At 48.6% G+C, this 25,615-nt stretch overlaps 1 protein-coding gene and 1 long non-coding RNA gene across 2 annotated transcripts in view; one reads left to right on the forward strand and one right to left on the reverse strand.

The window, feature by feature from the left end:
• Nucleotides 1–2,145: 2,145 nt before the first annotated feature.
• Nucleotides 2,146–25,615, reverse strand: part of LOC142786499 (uncharacterized) — a 43,335-nt gene continuing 19,865 nt past the window's right edge. Inside the window, exons 2-3 of the long non-coding RNA XR_012889080.1 lie at nucleotides 3,797–3,975; nucleotides 2,146–2,449 (exon numbers count right to left, since the gene is read on the reverse strand). This is a non-coding gene — a long non-coding RNA (uncharacterized LOC142786499). The remainder of the gene's footprint in view (nucleotides 2,450–3,796; nucleotides 3,976–25,615) is intronic.
• Nucleotides 6,523–25,615, forward strand: part of LOC142786498 (rho GTPase-activating protein 45-like) — a 192,512-nt gene continuing 173,419 nt past the window's right edge. The window contains exon 1 of the mRNA XM_075884225.1: nucleotides 6,523–7,045. Within this exon, the coding sequence (XP_075740340.1) occupies nucleotides 6,842–7,045 (204 nt within the window). The 5' untranslated portion in view covers nucleotides 6,523–6,841. The remainder of the gene's footprint in view (nucleotides 7,046–25,615) is intronic.

The raw sequence follows: 25,615 nt of genomic DNA on the forward strand, positions 1-25,615 counted from the left end.
CAGATTGCCTGCACATCCCTCCGTCGGCTGAAGAGGTAAAGGTGGCACTGAAATCTATGAAACGTGGAACGGCCCCAGGGCCAGACGGTTTACCTGTTGAGTTTTACTTGACATTTTGGGATGAGATTGGTGCTACAATTACCGCGGTAATCCGGCGATGCTACGAGGACGGTGTCTTTCCATCAAGTTTTCGAGATGGACGCATTGTGCTTATTCCAAAGGGTGATTCTTCCTCTGTTAATCCTGAAGATTGGAGACCTATCACGCTCCTCAACGTTGACTATAAGATATTCGCGGCGGTAGCCGTTCAACGTTTGAGGGGTCTGTTGAACACCCTAATAGGTCATCACCAGACTTCATCAGTGCTTGGACGAGAAATACACAGCTTGTCATATACGACACGGGATATCATAGCTTATACTTTGTCGCGATCTGCGCGTGGTATCCTTGTGTCTTTGGACCAGGAAAAAGCGTTTGACCGACTAGAGCACGCGTATATCTTTAAAGTGCTCACAGCCTTCGGCTTTTCTCATTCGTTTGTGGAAATGATTAAAAATACGTACACTGGTCTGAAAAGCACACTAGTTCTGGATGGTTGGGAAAGTGCTGCCTTTTCCATAACACGTGGGGTCCGTCAGGGTTGTCCATTGTCTCCTGTGCTATTTGTCCTCAGCCTTGAGCCATACTTGCGTGCTCTTGACGCGGATTCACGTGTCCGGGGTCTTGCGCTTCCTGGTAGCGGTGTCGTGAAAGTCACAGCTTTCGCTGATGATATAACCCTGTACCTTTCAGATGAAGATAGCCTTTCACGCAGCCTGCATGTATTTTCCCAGTATGGCGACATTTCAGGTGCAGCGTTGAACATCTCCAAATCCCGGTATTTCTTCATTGGCTCTCCAAACTCCAGGCTTAGCGCCGGTGTTCCCATTCAGCCGGCCGCGTCCCTTCGTATTTTAGGTATTTCATACAATCACTACGGCATTTGCGAATCTGTTTGGTTAAACGCTCTCGAGGAAGTAAGACTGAAAATTCAGGATGCACAGGATTTTGACTTCCCGCTTCTTGAGCGGAGGTACCTTGCGCAGACTGTATTTTGCGGTCGCATTTGGTACCTTTCTCACGTCGTGCAACCATCTTTACGTATCGTGCGATCACTACAGTCTGCTTTGTGTTCCTTTTTTTGGTCAGGCGGCACTGAGTTGGTCTCTCGCGCGGCACTGGGACAGCAGCGTGCTCAAGGAGGCTTTGCTTTCCCTTCAGTGTCCATACGCTGTCGGCTGCTGGCACTGCGTTTCCTTTTGCGCCTAGTGCAAGGGGAGGAATCTCCCGCACGAACGCTTGCATACTACTTTCTGGGTACTCACCTTCGCCATTTGATGCCTAATGCGCAACTTAACAGGGGGCCACAGTCAATAACACTTCCTGCGTTTTATGCAACAACTGTTGCATTTTTTCGCCATGTCAAGTCGAGCTGTCCTGGCATAGATGTTTTGAACAACCACATAGTTGAGACAACTGCTGCTTTGTTGCTTCCGTTGGTCCCGCCAGCCCGCCGTGCTCGCTCTAGACGGGTGTCTTGGAGCTCCTTAACGGCTTCTTTTCTGCCTGGACACCTTCGGGACTTCATGTGGCGCCTGGGATGGGGTGTACTTCCCACTCTCGACCGCCTCGAAAGGTGGAGAATAGTCCAGTCAGCAACATGTCCGAACTGCTCCCTTCGGGAAACAAATCAGCATTTTCTGAGGCATTGCATCATTGCTCGCGTTTTTTGGAGAGCCGTACATGCTGGATTTCCCTGCCTCAGAGTAAATCGCTTCGTTTCTTCTGGGCGTTGTTCGCGAGGCCGCTTCGCTTGTCTTCTCATTGTTGCCGGCGCTTTCTGCCTCTGGCGCAACCGCTGCGAGGCGGTTGCAGCGGGCCGCCGCCGCCGCGCGCTCTACCCGATCCTAGAACGATTGTACTCGGAGCTGCTGTCTGTTTTGTCGGAGGAGCTCTTCTTCCTCGGTGAAGAGGAATTTCTTCGGCACTGGTCTTGCCCTTTTGTGTCGGTCTATGACGGACGAGTGAAACTTGTCTTTCGGCCGGCCTGGTATTGGTAGGCTGAACTGTCGATGTGCCGGCAAAAATGGCATGCCAACATGTAAATATGCAAAATGCACATATTTATGTTTTATTTGTCTCTTGTTTACCTTGAAGTATTTTGTGGTTGTGTTTGAGTGAACCATCGAATGTACATGTTTTTTCAACGTCATCTCATATCCATGTTCATGTAAATGACGTCTGTCTTGTCATCATCGTTAGAGTATGTCTAAGACGGAAATGTTCTGTTGAGTGTTATTGACGTTTGTGGCAATAAATTTTTTCTAAACACACTATTTCGGTTCGTGGCTGAATCATTGTGACTCATGACACGGCGATGAAGCTGCACGTTCCTTCCGGGTGTCGATACCTGCGAACAAAAAAAGGGAAAAGAAAGAAGAAGAAAAAAACGCTGTCAATCCGAAGTCCGCCTTTGCCGCCCTCCCCAAGGAATCGCTACTTATCATGCACGTTTCAATACGTTTCAAATTGCCGCATCCCTAACTTTGTCGTGACTACATATTGATTGTCATGAGAAGCGCTGTAATCCTCTACGCTTGCTTCTACGTTGCGGCCAAACAGGTTCGCCTTCGTCGTAAATATATACGCAGGGGTAAACCAAACCCCGCGCAGTCTTCGTGAACGTATTCTCCCACGCATTCAGCGATCCGCGACGGCGTACACCAATATGCATGCTTAGGCACGCCCCGCGCTTGACGTGGCCGAAAGTGTCGTTACCCAGAATTCACGAATAACATCGCGTGCCGATGTCGCGCGCTTTCACATTCCTTGAATCCGGCGTAGCGAGGCCGCTCGCCACCTCCCCCCCCCCCTTCTTTTTTTTGTTTGGTTCTGTGGCCTCTGTCTTTTTTTTTTAATCGTGATCTTGCCCACCCCCGGGCAAGAATCCTTCTATATAGACTACTATTATTATTGATTGATTGATTTGTGGGGTTTAACGTCCCAAAACCACTATATGATTAACTACTATTATTATAATCCTTCTATTATAATTCTTCTATTATTATAATCCTTCGACTATTATAATTCTTCTATATAGACTGCTTTTTAATTGTACCTTCTTTTTAATTCTTTTCGAAACGAACGAAATCCAAAAATAGAAACCGTGCTAAATTTCACGGTAACGTAAAACACGCCCAAATGTCGACGTCATTTGTTCACAGCCATTTACACTACTTTTCCGTAGCCAATTTGAGCCCAAGCAAAGCGCACAAGTTTTAATACCGACTATGGTGGGTCGTGTGCGCTTTGTCAACAAAAGTTATTATGGGCGCCGCGATTATCTTCTCTTGATTGGTTGTTATACTCTGCGGAACCGCTCACGAATGCATTGCCGAGGTTGCGTCAACTTTTGCTCTTCTGTGCAAATATGCAGAAAAGAGGTAACTCTTCTATCCGTTGAAAAGCTTATCGAATTTCAGCCGTAATATAAGTTTCAGGTGGTGACATATGCACGCTTGAGAGAAGAAAATCTCCGAGAAGCGCAGACTTGATATGTGGGGTTTAACGTCCCAAAACCACTATAAGATTATGAGAGAAGCCGTAGTTGAGGGCTCCGGAAATTTAGACCACCTGGGGTTCTTTAACGTGCACCCAAATTTGAGCACACGGGCCTACAACATTTCCGCCTCCATCGGAAATGCAGCCGCCGCAGCCGGGATTTGAACCCGCGCCCTGCGGGTCAGCAGTTGAGTACCTTAGCCACTAGACCACCGCGGCGGGGCGAGAAGCGCAGACTGTATTGTCAGTATCAAACAGCCGGATTCTTCTCAGTCTGACTTGAAGTTGTGTTGGCTCTTCTTGAAAATAGCGCTTCATTTTGTTTGAGTGGTTGAATTCCGCCATGTTGAGCTTTCGATGCGGCTCGCCTTCTGTCTGTAACAAGCAAAAAGTGACGGCAAGAATGCTTTGAAATTTCTGCAACAATGTGGTTATCACAAAGCTAAAAAGCATGCTCTAAAATTTAAAAAAAGGCAGGTTACCTTTTACTCGTTTGGTAAGTACTTGCTTGCTTGTTTCTTTAAACGTGCGCGTGAACTCTGTCGCAAAGATGACCGTGATGATGATGATGATAATGATGATGATAACGACTACAATAAAGCTCTGATAACGGCTGCAACAGAAACCCGTTATATATAATTTACTATTTGTTTCGCATCTTCGCTATTGTCACCTCGTTTGGTTAAACTGTGCGAAAATATTATTAGGTGATCTAGTCACACTGCAGGAGCAAGCAGAAGCAGGCGCAGAAGCAAGCATTACGTGCTATTGTCGATGTACGCTACAATGAACATACGCGTGTCCTGTCTCTGAAGTTCAAAATTATCCGAGTTTGACCACCTATATGAGTGTCAGGTTATGTGTTCTTGTGAATGTTCATCTTCATTATCAACACTTACTCGCCGCGATCATCCTAATTCTTTGACACCTTATTTTACGAGAACAGATTCATTCAAATTTTCTTTTTTCCAACGCACCGTAACAGACTGGAATGAGTCTTTGTAGCCTTTATTCGTATTGGGTTTATTGCAAATCGTATTAGCTATATTTGTGTTGGCATCGCTTTGTTGCTGCTGATTTTTTCTTGCCCACACTCAGCTTGGATCTGTGTATACGGTCCGCAGTATTGAATAAAGAAAGAACGAAAATTTGAAGTGACCAAGGGTGCTACTCATATGAGGAACATCGCGAACTTGTTAATTAACCAATCATCTCGCTTAAACCGACTCACCGCACCACGCACAAACTATGGTATTTCCAATACTTTTCCTACTTTTTTTCCGTCAACAGTAAAGAAATGTAAATTATGCACTGAAAACATACATTATATATCTAGAAACGCATTACTTCAGCTCATATGAATGTTAACCTTGTTTCTGTACGTTTTTCTTGCAGATTTTTAATAGTTTGCTCTGTGTATTTCTATTTTAATATTGAAACAAGTGGAAGTTCATATCATGTTACAGCTGTTATTGTACGGGGATGTGGGTTATGCTACCATCCTTGCTGTTTGTGGATGTTTCGTACCTGTGTGATTACAAACTTCATCAGTAAGTGGAAGCAGGCTGCGGTCGCTGCTGATCATGGTGGCAGCTATGTACCGAAGATGACGATCATAATAATTACGATGATAATGACGGCAACGACTGCAAATTAACTGTTAAGCGTGGGAAGGCATGCTGCTGACGACGGTGGTAGTTCAATAGCGGGGACGGCCATTAAGACGACAGGCGACAACAGCAGGCTTTTATTGATACGTTGACGTCACAGTTGTTATTAGAATGCACGTGAGTGTGGATCACTGAGTTAGCATTCAAACATGAATGTTTTTAAGTAAGCCAAGACCAGGAGGTTACCATGGACAACTGTTGGAACAGGAACAGAGGTTGGAGGGGGTCGCATACTGACACATGTGCTACGTATGGTAGAAGGACACATTTTGAGTGAGGAGCAGCCTCCTTAGGGCACTCGCATTGGGCTCAAATTGGGGCTAATAGTCCAGCAGCTGAAGCCCAACAGGGTATGCCCTACGACTATATGGCTAGGAAATATTTGCCAAATAGTTAGGTTCGTCAGAGTGTCTAGCATTTGTTATACCTTCTACAACAGTTTATCCGAATCGTTTAGGTAGAAATTGGTCTATTTACTTTCGCATGCAGCTTCTAAGTTTGTGTTGTTTTTCTTGACCGGGGACGACTCGAGTTCCAGGCGTCGCAGCTCCGGGCTGCAAAGCGGATGTGAAGCTTATTCTCGCGCATTGAGGCGGCACATATAGATTCCTGTTGTCGGTAAACGTGCGTGATATTCTCAGATAAGCCACGAGTTTGTCAAGGAACTACATAGAAATATGGCTGATAAGTTTCTTAGATTTATAGGCGATGAGTGTGTTCGTAAATACCACGCATGTACTACGGCTGCTACGTCCGTGATGTGGACTGGAATCCCAGTGACAGGCTTTAAATGACTGCGCATTGGTGCTGCTGACGTCTGTGGGTCAGCGCCACTTCCTTCCGTCTCCAAGGCACTTACGAAGCGACGAAAGATTGCGACACGTCTAGAATCCGAGCCGAAGGGTGTGCCGACCTTGGCACACCGGCGGCGGCCGGCGCGTTCTTCCACCTGTGGCAGCGTCGTTCCTTTGGTGGCGCCCGGTCCTCCTTGGGCAAAAAAAAAAAAAAGAAGGTGCCCCCCCCCCCCCCTTCTTGGATCGATGGTCACCGAAATATCGTTGCCCCTTTCCTCTTCGCGCGCACATCCCGACGCTTCCCGCGGCGCTGGCGCGCGCGCGGATCGAAGAGCTCCGGCGGCGGGGCCCTCCATCGCCGCAGGTGAGCTCGCTCACACACGCACCGCACACACTCGTTGCCGGGCGCCGCCGCGCCCAGGTGTGTGGTGGCACGGTGCGCGCACCCCGGCTGCTGGTGTGGCTGGCAACCGGCGCACCAGCCAGTGCCGCGCGTCACACACAGGCATCTATCGTCCTCCTTCGTGCTTGATCTGTCCGCCCGAACTGGAGCTCGTTCCCGCAAAGAGTCCGCGTGATCTCCGATCGGTGTGAGCGGTCGCTGCTGTGGTTTCGCTTCTGTTCGCCCGGAGGCGTTTCCGACGTCCTCGCGCGGAAGATGGCGGGTGCCCTTTCGTTCGTGGGCCGATACGGCGGCGGCGGCGCGCCTACCTGTTGATTCGGTCGTCCCACCCACAACAAAAAACAACTCCTCGCGTCGCCCGCCCACTGTGAACCATGAGCGGCGGCGGCGGCGGGGGTCGACGGGCGACCAAGAGCGGGGGCTCCTCGGCGGTCGAGCCGCGCGGCGCGGGCGGCCGACGCGCCAGCCTGCCCTATCGCAACGTGGTGGACTTGGCCAAGGCGCTGTGCAAGACGTGTCGCCAGAGGAGGGCCAGCTACGCGGCCGGTGTGGTCATCGCGCTGCCCGGCATCATCCAGGTAGGGAGGACGCTCCGCTCTTTCTCTCGTGAATGGACTCGCCACTTGTCCCGTAAACCTTCGTCTTTCCTTCACGAATGCTTGCGCGCGCGCTTCGGATTACTCGTGGTGCATTTCAACGTGCCGCGTTTCCTTCGGAGTGGTTTGCTGCATGCGGGTTGCGGGGAATACTTGCCCTGCTTTTCTGGCGGGTTGAAAGCTAAAGTACTGTAGTCAGTTGAACCAAGTCTGCAAATTTACATACAGAGGGTGTTTTTTTTTTGTTTCTTTTATTGTCGTATTTCCTTCCCTCTCTGTGTAACGAGGCTCTAATATTTGGCGCCCTTCATACTCGAAGAGCTGCATGCTCAAAACGTAGGGAGTCACAGATGCTTCTGAGTTTATCGAACGGAATCGGGGCTAAAAATAGTAGACAATTTGCTGATATTGTGACTCTATGCGACTTGTGACTGCACGAGCAGCGAAGAAAGGGAAACGTAAAAGCCAATGAAACGAGCATTGGAACTGACATATAAAGGACACTCCAGTGCGTCCATCCTCAACTGTAATACCGTCTTTAGCTACACCCACTCATCAAGTTACCTGTTGGACACCCTAAGAACTGTGACTCTTTTTTTACTCGTGAGAGAATTTCACGTGCAGCGCTCTTTCTGAAGAGTCACATTCACTCTCTTTATGATAGTCGTGGGACGCACGTCTTTTCAAGAGAAAGTGCTTGCACGACTCTGCTAAAGGTAGCCAACGTGCCTCTCTAAAGAGAGCGCTGTACATGCACTCTACACTCTAAGAAAAAAATGGAGTATTTGGGGAGTAGTTCTGCTACACAATATTCAGCGTTATCTGACTTGCTCGCATTTCTTACCTTGAAAACCCAGGCTGGCCACTTTCCGGCCGGGAATGCTTTATAATACTGATAACGGGCTCACCGTTCGCGATCGCGAACTACCAAAACCATGATGATAGCGCGAGGAAAGTACTTGAAGTAGATGGTGATTGTTTTTGTGTAGCATATTCGATTTTAGGGTGTAAAAAATCCAGTAAAAAGGGTGTATCTTTGTCCAACAACAACAACAATAATCATCTGTCTTGTGTTCACTTCCTTCCACGATCGTCGCGCGCCCGACACTTTCAGGTCACGAACGGCGAGCGCGTTATCAGCGTGACATAGCATTCTTGACAGGAAAGTGGCCAGTACGGGTTTTCAAGAAAGGAAATGTGAGCAAGTCAGATAACGTTTACTATTGTGTAGTATAACTACTCCCCAAATACTCTATTTTTTCTTGGAGTGGTGTATAAAAAGAGTCAGAAGCACATTTTTTTTTCTTTCTCAGAGCACATCAGTGGCCGACGTGCACATTGTTTTCACTTTCGATCGCTGTCTACGTCTTGAAAAGCGCGAGTGCAGGCATGGCGTGTTTCCACAGACTTACGCTTCGATTTAATCCTATTCGGGCGAAGCCCGTTACGGCTCACGGATTTTGGGGTCGGTCGCGTCGCACGCGAGAAAGACCCAGTGCCGGCGAGCGCACTAAAACGCGGACCTTGAAGGTGCGCCAATATAGGGTGCTCATTGGTACGTGACCACTTTCTGATAACTGATGCGCTCTCGATCGCGGGCTTGTCGGTGATCGGCCGTCTCTGGTATATGACAGTCTTATCTCTTCATCGAAGTGACTTGTCATTTCACGATGCCGCATCTCAATGTTGCCTCGACATAAACACAAGGCCGTTGCTGTTGCCTGAGCAGGTGAACTGTTGCGCTGCTAAGCACGTCGATTGAGGTGTAATAGATAGATAGATAGATAGATAGATAGATAGATAGATAGATAGATAGATAGATAGATAGATAGATAGATAGATAGATAGATAGATAGATAGATAGATAGATAGATAGATAGATAGATAGATAGATAGATAGATAGATAGATAGATAGATAGATAGATAGATAGATAGATAGATAGATAGATAGATAGATAGATAGATAGATAGATAGATAGATAGATAGATAGATAGATAGATAGATAGATAGATATTATATTTTTTGCGTCCTTTCGCGATGAATATACAGCGGGTTGTGATCGACGTGGTCAGTCGAATTCGTCACGCCGCTTCCGACCGAGTGCGGTCACCGCGCTTTTCGCGGCTCATGCACGGAGAGCGTCTCTCGTCAAGTGTCACAGCCCATATACATAGGCCCGATGTCGACCGCCGCGGGAACCGCTTTCGTAACGTACAGAAAGGGTTGCGACACCTCCTACGCGTGTAATAACGGCACACCGCTATATACTGTATAAGTGTTTAGAAATAACGGCGCAGGAAACGGTGATTCCGGTGAACGTATACTGTGCATGGCTATATTGTATCGAGACATGCCGTCACGTTGCACCGTACTTGCGCGGTCGTTATGTAATGTGGTATATACAGGAGCCGTGCAGGATAAAGCTGCGTTCAGCCTCGATGGGAAAGCTGTCGCGTTTAGCGGTTTCACTTGGACGGTGCTCGGGCGCGTGTGACACGCGTCGGGCTTTGCCTGTTTGCTGCTCTTGCTTCCCTGTCAAATCGGTGTGTCGTAACGGGCGCCGTTGCGACACCGCAGGGTCAAAGTGAATGAACCGAGCGCCTTGTACGACGTTTCAAGCTATAGCTCTCTCAGTTTTTTTTTGAAAGACAATAGTCTTACTTGGGATACGGAGATTTTTCATTATATCTGTCTCTCTCTGTGCCTACATGTCTGTCACACGATACAATTCAGCCACCCGGCCAAAGTAACTCGCTCAACGGCCGGCCATCTTGAACTGGTTACTGCGTTCATTCGAATAGCAAATAATAGGCATATCTGAGGCGCTACGTAAATACGTAGCTATTATAGTTGGCGTGTTCTTTTAATAAAAAATACATAGGTACATGTAATTCTCAAGACCCTATAGCGTTCCTTACACTTCGGTGAATATGCAAGATGAAATGCAAGAGAGAAGGCTGCTAGGCGACTATCGTCTTTTCGAGCCCCGCCGCGGTGGTCTCGTGGCTAAGGTACTCGGCTGCTGACCCGCAGGGCGCGGGTTCGAATCGCGGCTGCAGTGGCTGCATTTCCGATGGAGGCGGAAATGTTCTAGGCCCGTGTGCTCATATTTGGGCGCACGTTAAAAAACCCCAGGTGGTCAAAATTTCCGGAGCCCTCCACTACGGCGTCTCTCATAATCATATCATGGTTTTGGGACGTTAAACCCCACAAATCAATCAATTATCGTCTTTTCGACGACGTTTGCCTTGAAGTACCCAGATACGCAGCCAATGTTTCTGGAGCTCATAAGGTCTGACCACACGTATCCGGTGCAGCGCGTCAGCGCGGGTTTTTCTGAAGCAGCGCCGTGGCAGTTGTCGCGCAGCTTCGCGAAGCCACGCGCCCTCTATCAGGAGAGCGCGCGGCGCCGCGAGAGAAAACCCCGCGCTGTAACGGGAACGTGGGGTCAGGCCTTTAGGCGCCCGTTCCCGCGTTGAACGGCGCCGCCGTTGTTGGCTGCCGTCGGCGTAACCGATAGCGCGAGAGAGAACAAAAGAGAGAGAACGCGACGTTCGTGGGTATAACCCGAGCCGCTGGCCTTTATAACGTCGCTTTGATCCGCCGCCACGTTCGCTGGCCCCTCGATTGGAGCTTCTGCGCATGCTTGGGTGACACGTGCAGTGTGGCTGCCTTCGCTAGTTGTAACAGGACTGTCGGCGTTTCGCTTTGCTCGCGAAGCCTGCAATGCCCAGAGTGCGTAGCATTCGAACGCTGGTATTCTGCGGAAATATGTAATGAATATATTGCCTAGCTACAACTGCTGATAGCCAAAACAGGAAACGTTGAGTGGCAATTACGTGTACGATGAGTGCGGGTTTCGCCCCGCCGCGGTGGTCTAGTGGCTAAGGTACTCGGTTGCTGACCCGCAGGTCGCGGGTTCAAATCCCGGCTGCGGCGGCTGCATTTCCGATGGAGGCGGATATGTTATAGGCCTGTATGCTCACATTTGGGCTCACGTTAATGAACCCCAGGTGGTGAAAATTTCCGGAGCCCTCCACTACGGCGTCTCTCATAATCATATGGTCGTTTTGGGATGTTAAACCCCACATATCAATCAAATCAATCAATGAGTGCGGGTTTCGTTAAAATTTTTGTAATGATTTTGTGCGCGTTGTGTGCGTGGAAGTATCTGATGTGAGAATATGGCAGCTGATAGCAATATCTATAGACTTCACCTTTTGTTGCGTCGTCTGTTGCAGCTATCATTGTGAGCTCTTTACTTTCGATGAAAAGTCGACAAACAGCAACATTATTTGTGTTCTTACATTTCCGTCTTACCCCTCAAGCGCCCGCGGCGGGGGTGTAGCGGTTCCGGTGCTCGGCTGCCGAACAAAAGGTCGCGGGTTCGAACCCGGCCGCCATGGTCGCATTTTGACGGAGGCGAAATTCTAGAGGTCCCTGTACTGCGCTGCGATGTCAGTGCGCGTTAAAGAATATCAGACGATATAAATCTCCGGACCATCGACTACGGCGGCGTCCCTCATAACCATGGATTTCGTAGTTGTGGGACGTGAGATGCCGACTATCATTCTATATTATTGCATTTAAGCAGGAGGTTGTTAGCGACGAGGTGACCAAACAGCCCTTTAAGAACTCACTTAAAAGTTGGGAGTTTGGGCTAGTTGTTAGGGCATGACGATATATAGTTATAGCGCGAGAACAGAACGACGAAAAAGAGACAAGAAGGATACGAGCGCTTGTCTCCTTAATTCTTGTCTCTTTGTCGTCGTTCTGTTCTCGCGCTATAACTATCGCCATTGTAAAAAGTCGTAGGGGTCTCCGGCGTGAATGCGGATGGCGCTATTAGTCGTTAAAACGAGAAGTGAAGAACAAGCGTTTGCAACGATTCACTGTGGACATCACGGTGAAAGTTTAGCGACAGTTTACATAATTCCGGTAGCGGGCGTTGTGTCAAGTTCCAGCGAATACAAACGGAAGCTGGTAAAACCCAGGCAATGCGCGTCAGTGCTTGTTGAGCGTGAATACTTGTCTTCACGCTTGACGATTGATTACAGACTGCTTCGTGTTAGTCATCTTTTGAGATTGGTCGCTCAAACCATATTTTCTAGCTTCAAGTGAGGCCAGAACTAGTCGCGCTGAAATGCCGACACGTCGCGCATTAATCATGATTGGTTGCTAGGAACGCAAGAACAAACTCGACGCGTCGGCAGAATTTCCAGGAATTTGACGCTGATCGGACTTCCGCATGAGTCCTCATAATTCAGAGCGCAAGCGTTCGCATGTTGGTATCAGTGGCGTAGCCAAAAGAAAGGAAGGGGTTCAGTCCCTCCCCCTTCTCACTGAAAGTTTTCAGTTTTGCTTGCGCGTATGTATGCGACGCACAAATACAAACGCACGCACCCACATACATAAAGTATAGCTGAACCCCTCTTCCACCCCCTACCTTTCCAAAAAAAATTGTGGCTACGGCCCTGGTTTTTATCGCATTCACGCGAGGACGTCCAAAAAAAAAAGGTTGCGCCGTGTAAGCGCGGAGCACTCTACAGTGGCCCGAGCTGTCATATGCTGTCGTCGTCTCAGCTTTGCGTAACGTTTGCGAAACCACTAATAGCACGGACACCTGTAAAATATATTCAGCATTGAGTGCATGCTCGCACCAATGAGAAGTATTTTCTTCATTTTGCTGCAAAACAACTTATAAATATTGCTAAAGAGGAAACAAGCGAGAAATGTAACGAGAGAGAAAGAAAGAATACAAAATGGGAATAAATATAGAAATAGAGAAAAGCCAGAAAGGACTGAGGGAAAAAAAGCGAAAACCGAAAGTAAACAGAGAAGGCTTTCCAGCTCAGCGCTCCCCTCAGGCTGGACACTCTAGTGCGAAGCCGCGCTAACATTATGCCTTTCCTTTGCTTTGCCGCACGTTTTGTTTTGTTTGTTTCGCTCTTCTCTACGATGCAACTCGCTAGCCGCTTCCCTTATTTCATTCAATCTGGCCACGATGCACCTGACGGCTCAGCTGGCTGATGTTCCCGGTATACAACATGCGTTGTATGCTATGACACCACCATCTGGGCCACGCAGGGTGCACTCGGAGATATTGAGGCGAACCTCAGGAAGCCGCAAGCATAGTCGACCGCTTACCCGCCAGTGTGGCTTTCAGTGCTCGCCATCCAAATCAGAATTCGTGCACATATGCCCCTCACCCAAGTGCACAGCCAAAATTCAACTCTCACTGGAGACAGTGTCGTGGATCCGGGGGTTCCGTGTCGTATGCCACCGCTGCCACCAAGTTGTTGTGGTTCGGGGTGCTGGTTCGTATCCCACCGCTGCCACCAGTTGTTGCGATCCCGGGGTGCTGTGGTAGCGTGGTGTAGCTTCGGGTTGAGGAAACGACCGCTTACAAGATGGGGATACGAAAAACAAACAAGGTTTATGGCACTATTTACAAATATTTACAGCATGAGGTTAAGAGTTCGCAAACCACGAACGTGGTGGTTGAACCGCTTCACAGTTCAGAGCGACGTCCTGCACTCTGCGGCGCCGTTATAAGCCCTGTCGGGCTCCTCCTTCTTCAGTGGAACACCAATCACACACACACACAACAGGTGAGGGGTACGAGCATGCACGGCGCACGTGAACATCCAAATTCGAGTCAAGATCACTGCACTTAAAGGTGGCGCCAGAGAGGCTCTTGCTCGTCGTGTGTGTCACTGGTCGAGGGGTCCCAAGCTTCGGACAGCAGACATCAAACGGTCCGCCAATCTGTCCGCTCAATTAGCAGGGCACTTTGTGGCGGCGGTCGCCGTTTCTTCAAAGGAATACGCTGTCTTTGTTGTCCCCTCTGGAACGGCTTACAGCTTTGTGGCGACATGACGTCTCATCCGCCGGCTAGCAGGGACAATACCTGGCGGGCATAGACATTCGGCGAGTCGGCTACTTGTTTGAGGATTAAAAAAACGCCGCTCCCCCGTCAGCTCTCGACGCCGGTTCCAAGAAAACCTGGGTTCCAGGCGTGGGAACGTGGCCCGGCTACGCTTCTCAGCGACAGCATGGCGCCTACCGATGGCGGTCATAACAACAGGTCCAATCGCTTAACAAAAGGATGTCCGGGTACTAGAGCTCTTTTAATAATCAAAACAGACGGCCAGAAACCACATTGGCCCATCTCGGGAAGGTGGGCGACCAGGTGGGCCGCATCGTCCGCCGGGTCTCTAATAAACGTGGGGGGGGGGGGGGGGCTACAGTGCAGAGATGCCTTGTGGCCGGCACATGCATTTGTAACCAGTAGAATCTTGTATTCTACACCATACCTTCCTCTTCGGAATCAAGACGAGGATTTACTTGAAGTCCTCCTTCACAAAATTGTAAAACGTACCCTCGACCTCCCCGTAAACACCTATAACCAGCGCCTTCTAGGCCTGGGCATGGTGACTACGTTTCGGAAGCTTCGAGAGGCCCACCTCACAAATCGGTGCACTCGACTTTCACAGACGGTAGCGGGGCGCCGATTATTAGCCCCTCTACCCATAAAACACATTAACATTGCGGAACATCGCGTTCAACTCCCATTCGAGTGGACATGCGCCCTCCACGTGCGTCCTCTTCCAAACAATATGACAAAGAAGACCGCAATGGCCGGCACCTGGCGGGGGCGGAAGCCCTGGCCCACTATTATGGATCAAAACCCGGCGTGTTCTATGCGGACGCCTCCGGCCCACACCCTGGGGGCTGGTACACGACCGCTGTCGTACACGAGAAGCAAGCAGTTAACGGGCTCACGTTTCGAGCCCGGGACATAATCCGTGTGGTTGAAGTCGCCGTTGCATTGGCCGTTTGTCACCCTAGGTCGCAAATAATAATCTCCGACTCTCGAGGGCCCTGTCGAAACATTGTGAACGGCCGTGTCGCATACCTGGCCTACCAGTTATTGCAACGTTCGGACTATCAGAGAATCCCCGCCCCCTGCCGTATAGTCTGGGCGCCTGCTCACATGGGACTCGAAGGGAATGAGGCAGCCGACGCCACTGCCCGCGCGCTCTCTTACCGGGCATTCCCACTCACCTCCCCCGATCAGGACGACCTTGAATTCAATTCGGTGTATTCGTTCCGCGAAATTGTGGGCTATCACCAATTCGATCACAGCCCTTATCCAGGCCCATGCAAAGACCTAAATAAAGCGGAGGAGCTGCTATTACTCCAACTCTTCACGAACACTATGCTGTGCGCGGCAGCCCACAAGTATTCGATGCCGCCTTTTCCGGCAGCTGCTCACACTGTGGGGAGAAGTCTTCGAACATCTACCACATGGTGTGGGCCTGCCCGGGCAACCCTGCTGTACCCCCTATACCTAACCCTACCCGGGAAGAGTGGAAGGTGACCCTACCTGGCTGCTTTAACCTGTAGGCCCAAAAGGCCATGGTTCGACGAGCTCAGGCTGCAGCCGACGCTAATGGTGTCCCGTACTAGGGATCTCCACCTCGTTGTGGGTGCCGTCCTCTTATGTGGTGGTCGCTGCATACCTCCTGTATTGTTTTTATTTTTTGTTAAATGCTTTTACCACCACCCCCTTAATTCACTGAATTGGACGAAAAACGCGCTCTGTAGCACATGTTTTTAACACTCATATGTAGAAATTTTACCATGCGTCTGCCATACGAGAGTGAGCACATCTGAGCGAGTCCAATGTTTGAAAATAGATGTCATACCCACGAAGCCAATGATTATGAAGGAGCTTGCCCCTGAGGTTAAATCTGGTAAACCATGAGCACTCCGTACATCCAGTCGGCCATCACACAAAGGCGTGCCCTACAAGGTTTTAAGACCTTTAACCCCAACAATTCCTCTTATTATATTATTATTATTATTATTATTATTATTGTTGTTGTTGTTGTTGTTGTTGTTGTTGTTGTTGTTGTTGTTGTTGTTGTTGTTCTTGTTGTTGTTGTTGCGAAGGTTCGTTGCAGAGCTGCCCCCCCCCCCCCCTACTCCGAGATAATCGGTGGGTTCGATGGCAAGCACCCCGTGCCTTGGAAGGGTGCCAACTATGGGCGCGCCAACGACGGACACCGGTCTCGTCGGTTGCGTCTCTCGTAGCAGCTCGCGCTTCCCTAGCGTTTGAGAGGACACGCTTGGCAAGCGACGCTATGCCCTCTCAGAGAGACATGCTTGTCGCGTTTCGTTCCGACCCTGTCATTTGCTCCAAAGGGGAGCATGGTTACTACGGAGGATGGTTGGATAAGGCTCGAACATATGGAGCAAGCTCCTAAATTACTGGTCGCCGAGCATCTTGTATGGCATTCCTCGAACGTAGGATCCCTGGCAGCAACAACTGTTTGACAAATAAGGTTTATTTAAGTTGACTCAACTTATTTTTGAGCTGTGTAAATGTTGGTTTCGATTCGCTGGGCCAGACGTCACCGGCAGTACCGCGGGGCCGTGACTGCGCGAGGTCTTGTTTACGTCGTCTGGTAATACCAAGGAGGATACATAATAATAATACTGGGCTACATGTGCAACGACGTTGCCCATGCTCGCGCTGACGCATAGCAGCCGCCGGTACCAGAACGAATGGCAACACTGCGAATGTGACCTTGAACTAAAAGCAGGTCGACTCGTAATAGTACAAAAAAAAAAGGCCACGTGACAACCGGCTCGCTTGGTGGCTAGCGTCGTGCGAACTGCGTGCTCACTTCGTTATTGCGGCGGTCGGGTGACGAAAAAATTGCAAGGGCCCCTGAATAACCTTTGAAAATACGAATTACGAGCAGGGTATTCTCTTCCGGCGTCACAGTACGTGATGCCAGATGTTGGTTCACGTGACCTTAGGACGAAATACGCTTTCGATTGGTCGATATACGAGGAATATCTTTTATTCTGAATTTTCACCTACTCTGTCTTGCCCCGCCGCGGTGGTGGCTATAGTATACTGGGCTGCTGGCCCGAAGGACGCGAGATCGAATCCAGTCTGAGGTTGCTGCATTTTCGAAGGAGGCGAAAATGCAGCAGCCAAAGGATATGGACAAGAGAATTCACATTCAAGACAACACAACGCTAAGTTGCGCTGTACTGTTTTCAATGTGCCTTACTCTTGTCCATGTCCTCTGTCAGCTCTACTATACATTTTCATGCTACCATATACCACCAAGTCCAAATCGCCGCTCTCATGCGGACGTTAAACCCCACATATCAATCAATCAATCAATCAATTAACCTACCCTGTTTGGCATACAGTCGCACGCCCGTTCTGCCGTGTCCTGTATCACTGTTGTGCAGGATAAACTGGTATGGGCAAGCAGATATAGTAGCATGTCGTTCAAAAGCGCCAAATCCTTCGGCTTAACGCTCAGTGCTGACACTGCACTAGTTTTTTGAAGGAGTAATTGGCGAGCAGGAGATATTGCTTGTAGGAAGGATCAACGTTGGGAAGGATGAAGCCGAGAAAGAAATAACTGTCTCTCCTTTGAACACGGTGTGGTTTAAGCGTTCAGGGCCGGGTCATTTAGAAAGGTGTTCGCGTGATGTAAACCGCACGGTAATGATAGCCACAGTAAAAGGCCTTCGCTTTTCAGTAGTAATGTACGTGAATGCTTGCTTCACACTGCGAGTTTTACGGCGAAAGCTGTTGTGAAATCACAACTATCACTTAAAAAAAAAAGTTAGTGAAAAGGTTGCTACGGCAAGCAAATAGGTAGTAACTGCAACGGTTACTACCTTTCTTGGACCGCTACTACCATTTTGCTACCTCTTTACTACCTACGTCAGTAAACAGTTACCAGCTGCAACCGTTACTAACTTTTTGCGACCTGTTTACTACCTACGTTACTAAACAGTAACTGGAATGAAAGAGGTAGTAACTGCCGCTGTTGCTACATTTCCTGCCCCTTTACTACCTTTTTGGTACCAGGCTGTTGACTATCTAATCCAAAATAGTGTGTGATTCCGATTCTGATAATTTATAAGAGGAGTCGTCTCGACGTATCATCGTTAAACGGAAAAATGACGCGAAAGATATCGATTGACCAATAAAATACAGTTTGTTTTAAATTGCGCAACCGAGATATGTAACTGTCGTTCTGATGTTTTCGAAACGGTGAATTACAAGCTAACGAGCCATAAGCAAGTGCTACACGCGTTGTTATAGACAATTTCAACAAACTTAGTTAATTACAGCAAATTAACAAGTCTGGCGGATCAAAATAACCAGGTGGTCACAATTAGATCCGAGCACGGTCACAATTACTCCACTGTAGAATGTCTCCAAATATAACGAAACTTGAGAAACGGAACGTGGCAATATTGTTATTGTTATGGCGCGTCCAACTCCAAAAACGATTATTACCTTTTAACAGCTGATATATTTGCCGTGTGAAGCATTCAAATACGCTGAGAATGCGTTCGGTACATTGTTTCGGCCACCGTACGTAATGCCTTCTTGCGGGCTGTTTATAAAAAATAAATATGACGTATAATTTATTATAAGTAAGGCTGATTAAATGTCTTGTGCTGCGTCCCCAAACCCACTCAACCAGTTAGTACGATATAATGCCATAGGTTCACATTTGTTATAATTCATTCTAAAACACAAGTGCTCCCTTGTGCAGGACATGCACCAGCAAAGTAGGGGCTATATATACCCCACACTTACTTCATATTGTTTGAGTAATACGTAAATATGTAAAATGTGAACAGTCTTGATGATATGCAAGGCAAGAAAGAAAAAAAGTAAAAATAGTGAACCTATTAGGTCTATGTATTCTTCGTGCTCATGGAACACCACGCCTCATTACCCGAAGTTGTGTGGCAATGAGAAATTGATTGACTAACATTAACAGTGGATAAATAATGTGACAAAATTAATGAGTAGGGTAATATTGGTTACTACTTTTTTTAAAGGTTACTATCCATTGGTGGTAACGGCTAGGGTAGTAACAGTTACTAAATGCTGGTAGTAACAGCACAGTTAGTAACTGTTACCACCCTCGCCGTTACTAACTGCGCTTACTACCAGAGTTGTGACATATGTGACAAACCATTACTACCCCAAGGTTAGCAAGTACTACCACCTTTTTTCTAAGAGTGTATAGCCAATGCTGGTGGCGTAGACTGCTATCACGCGAAATGAGTAAAAAAGTAAAAAACATATCCGCAAATAGGTTGGCTTTGTACCCAGGACACGAGTGTTTTACAACAGAGGCACGCCGGTCACATAAGCAATTAAGTCAAAATAGAGCGAGTATTCGTGTAATGTGACACCCCTTCGATTTACGCGCGTGCGATGTTACAAAGACACTATACTTCTAGAGGGTTGATTTCGTGCAAACCGAGTTTTATTTCTCTGGAACAGCATTGAAATTGTGCTAGTACACGTTGTATACCGTTGCGGAATTCGCTCCTACGAAAAACACGCGCGGCCTTTGTTCGATAGCTCGACGCTCCTCGTGCTATACGATGGCGATGGGTTTGATAAAAACGCGGCGAGGTGCCCTTGGGAGCAGTGAAAATTTGCATACCCCCTCTCTTCTTTTTTTCTTTTTTTTAATCCCACGGCCTTCCAAGGCCATGAATGTGAACAAAGACGTGTGAACAGCAACAACCACCGCGCGAGAAAACGTGAACGCGAGACGCAATCGAAGCATAAACGCGGCGATCGTCCTGTTGCAAAACTTCCTCGTCTTTTTTTTTTTAGTGATGCACTTTTTGCGACCCTAAAACCGCCGTCCGCAGCAACGTTTCTAGACTAGGTAAGTTGCAAAACTGAGCGATGTTGCGCGGCGCCGCCGCTGCCAGTGACAAATGTGGCGCTGCTGTCGCATCCGGATTCACTCACTGCATGCTCGCTCACAGAACACCTAGCTCGCTCGTGTCACTCCCGTAACCTCCATCGCCTGTGCATGTTGCAGTGCGTCGATATCTGTGGAGGCTTCTTTCTGCGTGAACAGTTTTGTGCTTCAGCGCGTCCTGTTCTGCTTTGTATGTGTTGCGTGTTTTCATCATGCTCAGATGTTGCGTTCTCGACTGTAGAGTAGCTACAGGAAATGAGAGACACCACGATATTTCTTTTGTGCCCACGTGTACCTGAGCAGCGAGAGGTATGGGGCCACGCTATTCCTCGTGCGGATAAGAAACTGCCCAGCACCTCACGTGTGTGTGATATGCACTTTCATGGGAAGGAAATCCTGAAGACTTTAACTCACGTCATATGGTAAGAAGGTACATATCGCAAGAGGAAAGTGGGACATCGTCGAAGGATGCGTTCCACGAATATTCCCGAATTTGCCCGCTTACATATGTCGCGGGGCCCGCGACAAAGAAGCGAAAGCTGCCTGATAGGAGTGGGGTATTTTCCAGAATATAATCGGCGAAAAAAAAATAGACTATCTCCGAGCACTGAGCTCGAAGACAGTGAAATAAATCCCGACATGTCGTCAACTAGTGGCGTCATTTCGCTTCAAGACATAGAAAACGCTTGTTTGCATGCTGGCGGAAAGTTGCTGAGAATGGCGAGAAACACCACAAGACGTCTTGTCTTGTGGTGTTTCTAGGGCTCAAAAAAAAAGAGTGCTATTTGTGAATACATGCGTTGTCGTCGCAGAAGACATGAGAGTCACCATTAGCAGCCGTCACCATCTCTTAGCCAAGTCGCCTGGCAATGCAGATACCATCACCCAATGGGCCGAACTTCTGGAGGACATAGAAAAGCTGCAACTGTGTTCATGTTGCCCAATGCGTCAGCAGGCAGCCTCGTGAGTAATGACTACGAAGTGCTCACCGATACCCCAATGTGCGGTCTCTGCTCGAAGCTTTGGCTGCAGCTGTGTTAACAGGTTTCATTAGAGGAGGAGGAATAAATGAGGAAGGACAGGGAGGTTAGCCAGTTCTCAGACCGGCTGGCTACCCTGTACTGGGGAAGGGGGTAAGGGGGATAAAGGATGAGAGAAAAGAGACGTTGTGAAAAAAAAGGAGGGAGGAGGTCATCAGACGATCCACGACGCTGTTTACAGTCTGTCTCTAAGACCACTTGTCCGCAGAAAGCGCAACAACGCTCTCAATGCCTTGCGTGCAGAGGACGGTCTTGGCCAGTGTCCTAATACCCTTTCTTCCGACAATTGGCGATTGTCTATTCTATCTAAAGCTTTCGACAGTTCTTTCCTTGGCACGCTGAAGCGAGGACACTCGCAGAGAAGATGGGAGAAAGTCTCTGCGCAGCCACAGTTGTCACATGTCGGGCTGCTGGCCATTCCGATTTGAAACGAATAAGCATTCGTAAAGACCACCCCAATCCACAGACGGCACAAAAGTGTCTCCTCTGCTCTGGTTATTCCTGATGGAAGACGGAGCTGTAGGTGTGGGTCCAAACTATGAAGGCGGACGTTGGTGAATGCCGGTGAATTCCACTGAGCGAGTGTCAGTTCTCGTGCAAGTGATCTAAGCCTTGCAGCGGCGTCCGTTCTTGATAATGGTATAGCTACACAAGGGGCATCATCATGAGCAGTTCGGGCTGCTTCATCGGCACGGTCGTTTCCATCAATGCTGCAGTGGCCTGGTATCCATTGATACGCTATGTCATGTTGTGTCTCTATAGCCCGGTGATGAAGCAGTCGTATTTCAGCAATTAGCTGTTAGTTTGGTCCATGACGATATGGCGAGGCAATGCCCTGGAGAGCTGCTTTGGAGTCGGAGAATATTGACCATGTCTGTTGCGGTTCTTCAACTAGGAACTCCAGAGCGGCACGAATGGCGGCGAGTTCTGACGCCGTGGATGATGCCAGATGCGAGGTCCTGAACTTAATCGTGATGGATTTCTCCGGAATTACCACTGCGCCTGTTGAACTTGTTGAAGTGACCGACCCATCCGTGTAAATGTGAATGCGTCCACTGTGTTTCTCATGCAGAAACAGTAATGTTGTCTGTTTTAGGGCCAAATTTCACAAATTTTTCTTCTTTTGCATTCCGGGGAGGGTTATCAGGGCTTCCAGTGGATGTAGACACCACAATGGTAACGACGGTCTTGCTGCGTGCGTGAAGTTCGTGGGAATCACCGTGCGATGTGGGGCAATAATAGATCAGAACGCATGCAGAGCGTGGCCTGGAAGTGGGAAGGGAGGCGAGGTGATGCGATTGAATCCGGGTGGCATGTCTTATGTGCGTTCTCAAAGCATCGACACGAATGTAGGTTGTGATAGGGAGTTCATGAGCTGTTGCGACAGTCGCTGCTGAGGGTGCGCATCTCGGAAGCCCGAGGCATATTCTCAGTGCTTGAGCTTGTAATGACTGGAGGATGCGTACGTTTGTTATGCGGGCCTTGCCAAGCACAGGTAGGCTTTTCATTAGAGGAACTCTAGAAGAAGCAGAGGGAAGACATGCTAAAGAAAATGGCCGCACGCGTAGCTTTTCAACGGTCTAAGTTGCTAAAGAATGTGACGGACATGAAAAAAAAATCTGACTACATAACCAGACAAAAGCCATGCGATTGTGCCACATAGTTGTAATTTATTTTCAAGCCCGAAAAACACAGCCACGAAAGAGGATGCCAGACATTGTAATTTGGTTTTTCGCGTCTAAAAATCTATTGCGAACGTACACCAACTAGCAACTAACCGACAGACTCGTATGTTATGCTATATATATCAAGCATTGTTTTTTGTGGGCAGTTCAGAAAACCATAATTATACTGTATTTGCCCTACACCGCTAAATATTACGCAGTATTAAGTTTCTGCGGCAGCACTACAAATCTCGATAATATACTGTTGGCAGAGCTCTTTCCGAACGGCCGCCATTGCATCTTGCCGTGACGACTACGCGTTTCCGTCTGCTAGCGGAAGCTTGTTGCGCCGCCAGTGCCACCAAACCGGAAGCTGTCCCGGTGCCGTGTGACGAGTCAGACGCGGGGAGTTTTGCAACTTACCTAGTCTAGAAACGTTGGTCCGCAGTGTGCCTCCTCCTCTCCCCTAGCAACGGCGCGAGGAGCGGAGAAGAGCGTCTGTAGCAACGGCGCAGCGACGTCACACACCACGTGATTGCGCGCGCTCCGCCCTCCGCTCCGTGGCTGCGCGTGCCACCACGACTTGCTCGAGATCGGCAAGTCGTCATAGGCATAGAGTTTCTCAAAATTAACTAGAGGGCACTCTGGCGCTGCGATCGTTCAGCGACCATAAAAATGATGGGTAGTACACACATTTGCCTAGTCTTCGTACTTGCGGACGGCGAATCGTACTTGCGGCTTCGTTTATTGCTGTGTTTCGGTTTTCTTTTGAAATTAAGATTGAATGCTTTTGAACTTCGTGAGCCAATTTGCAAAGTAAGTCTAAAAAAATAAAATGGTGAAGCGCAACCGCTGAACATTTGCTAATACTTGTTTCGTAAGAAAACATCTCCAAGCCACACGAACACTTACGGAGCCAAAGGCAGGCCAGAAGTACGAATATTAGACAAATGTGTGTACTACCCATCATTTCCATGCTCGCTAAAGCGCCGTGCGTTGCAGCTCCCATAGACACTAGCGCCGGAGTTCCCTCTAGTAAGTATTGTAGGAAACTCTATGGTCATAGGCATAGGTCCATCGCAGGCATCAACCTCGACTGCGATACCTCCAAGAACGAGTACAACGCAATCGAATGCGAGCATTGCACGCGTCGTTGAAGATGTCGCGCTGGTTAAAGACAAGGCAGCATGGTGAAGGGCCCGTGATGCCGAGCGCAAGCGGGTGAAGGGGGCTGCGGACATAAACTTCAATGTAGTGCGAATTTACTCTCACATATACGCGTAAACTCACCAAGATTTCCCGAGAGGATCTAATGGTTCCTGAAAATCGCAATGTGATCACACGGGGGAGTTTACGTTAACTCACTGGCGAATGCCAGCGGATTTTAACTTCACTCCCCCTCATAGCATCACCCCGTGCATTCGCACTTAACCATGTTCACCCTCGGGGAAATGCTTGGGAGTTTTTAGATGCGGAGCATCTAATTAATACTCGAGGCTTGTAGTGCGGCGCCGTCCGCAAGCTTCCTCCTCCTCCTTCCACTATCTGTGCATCCCTTCCTCCTCTACACACCGCGTGCGCTTCTCCTCTTCACGAACATTCGCTAGGTGTATAATGTAGCGCGCATGCGCCGTTGCGCTTCTCCCCCTTCTCGAACATTCGACAGCTGACGCGCGCATGCACCGTCACCCACCATCTGTGCCGCGCGCGCTTCTCCCCTTCGAAAACATTCTACAATTCTCCTGATTCTCCAGTGGACGCGCATGCGCCGTCGCGCTTCGAGAATATTCAACAGCTGACAGTGCATGCGCCGTCGCGCTGTATATATACTCAAGGTCGGCGCTCGCTCGCTCAGTTGCCGCTCGTCGGTTGGTTTGTACGGCGCGTCGACGTCCAAGGTCGCGGTGAAATGAATGCCAACGAATCCACAAACACAATGATCGACGTCCCTTCGACCAGCGCCGCCCTTTCGCATACGTGTGTACGTGTTCACTCATTTAACACCCCCTCCTACAACCACGTTAACCAATTTAGCCATCGACCCAAGTAAGTCGCAATTTAACACCCCATTTCACAACCACGTTAACCAATTTAGCCATCGACCCAAGTTAGTCGCACTTTAACACCTCGTTAACCAATTATATGCTCCGCATCCTCCTCAGTGTTCCCCCGAGGGAAGCTGCGGGCAATTTTTTTCTTGTTCGAGGGGCGAAGCACGTTTGGAGCCTCGACTTGGCGGCGTGTCCTGTCGACGTCACCGTTCGTCATAGACGTGTACGCGCCACAATAATTGGTTAAATGCCACTACTCGCCGTCGGTTCATACTATGCATATTATGAGTTAAAGGTTTGTATGCACTGCACCAAACCTTATGTTTGGCTTAGTAGCGGTGTCATAATCCACGAGAAAACTTGCCGAGGCGCTCGAGTTTCTTGTCTTAAACCAGAGACCCAAACGGGAACTTTTACGGTTAGATTATCTATTTAAGACACCACTTACTGAAACACATATAAAAATTAATGAAACTTGATGACTAGTTTATGCCCTGTTTGTTCACATAGCCTTACTATTTATTTAAGTTTAATCATCTCGATGTCATGAATGCCCTGTCTTTGTTGTACGATTTTGCATTGTACGTCACTGCGTATGCAATAAGTTCTTTACGCTGTATATAACAGCTTGCATTGTACATACGCATTGATCACCATTGTCCGTTCTTCTGTGTGTACATAAGCTGTGTAAGATATATCCGGAAATAAAATTCTCTTAAACGAGTTTATGCCCTGCCATACTACCACGTATTCTAAATCGTTAACCACGTTTTCTGAACACACAGTCAGAGCTCCATTTCCAAGGAACGGCCAAGAGCTCTCCCACTGTAGCCATCTCCAAGGAACGGCTTTCAGCTCTCTTATAGTAGAGTACCGAGTACTCTAAATCGTTAAACACTTCTTATAAACACACAGTTGGAGGACGGCACCGCCCTCCAGTGGCTAAATCACTCGGCTTCTGACCCACAGGTCGCGGGATTGAATGCCGGCCGCGTTTTTCGATGGAGGGG

This window comes from Rhipicephalus microplus, unplaced genomic scaffold, assembly GCF_043290135.1.
Source record: "Rhipicephalus microplus isolate Deutch F79 unplaced genomic scaffold, USDA_Rmic scaffold_24, whole genome shotgun sequence".
In the NCBI taxonomy this organism is placed as follows: Eukaryota; Metazoa; Arthropoda; class Arachnida; order Ixodida; family Ixodidae; genus Rhipicephalus; species Rhipicephalus microplus.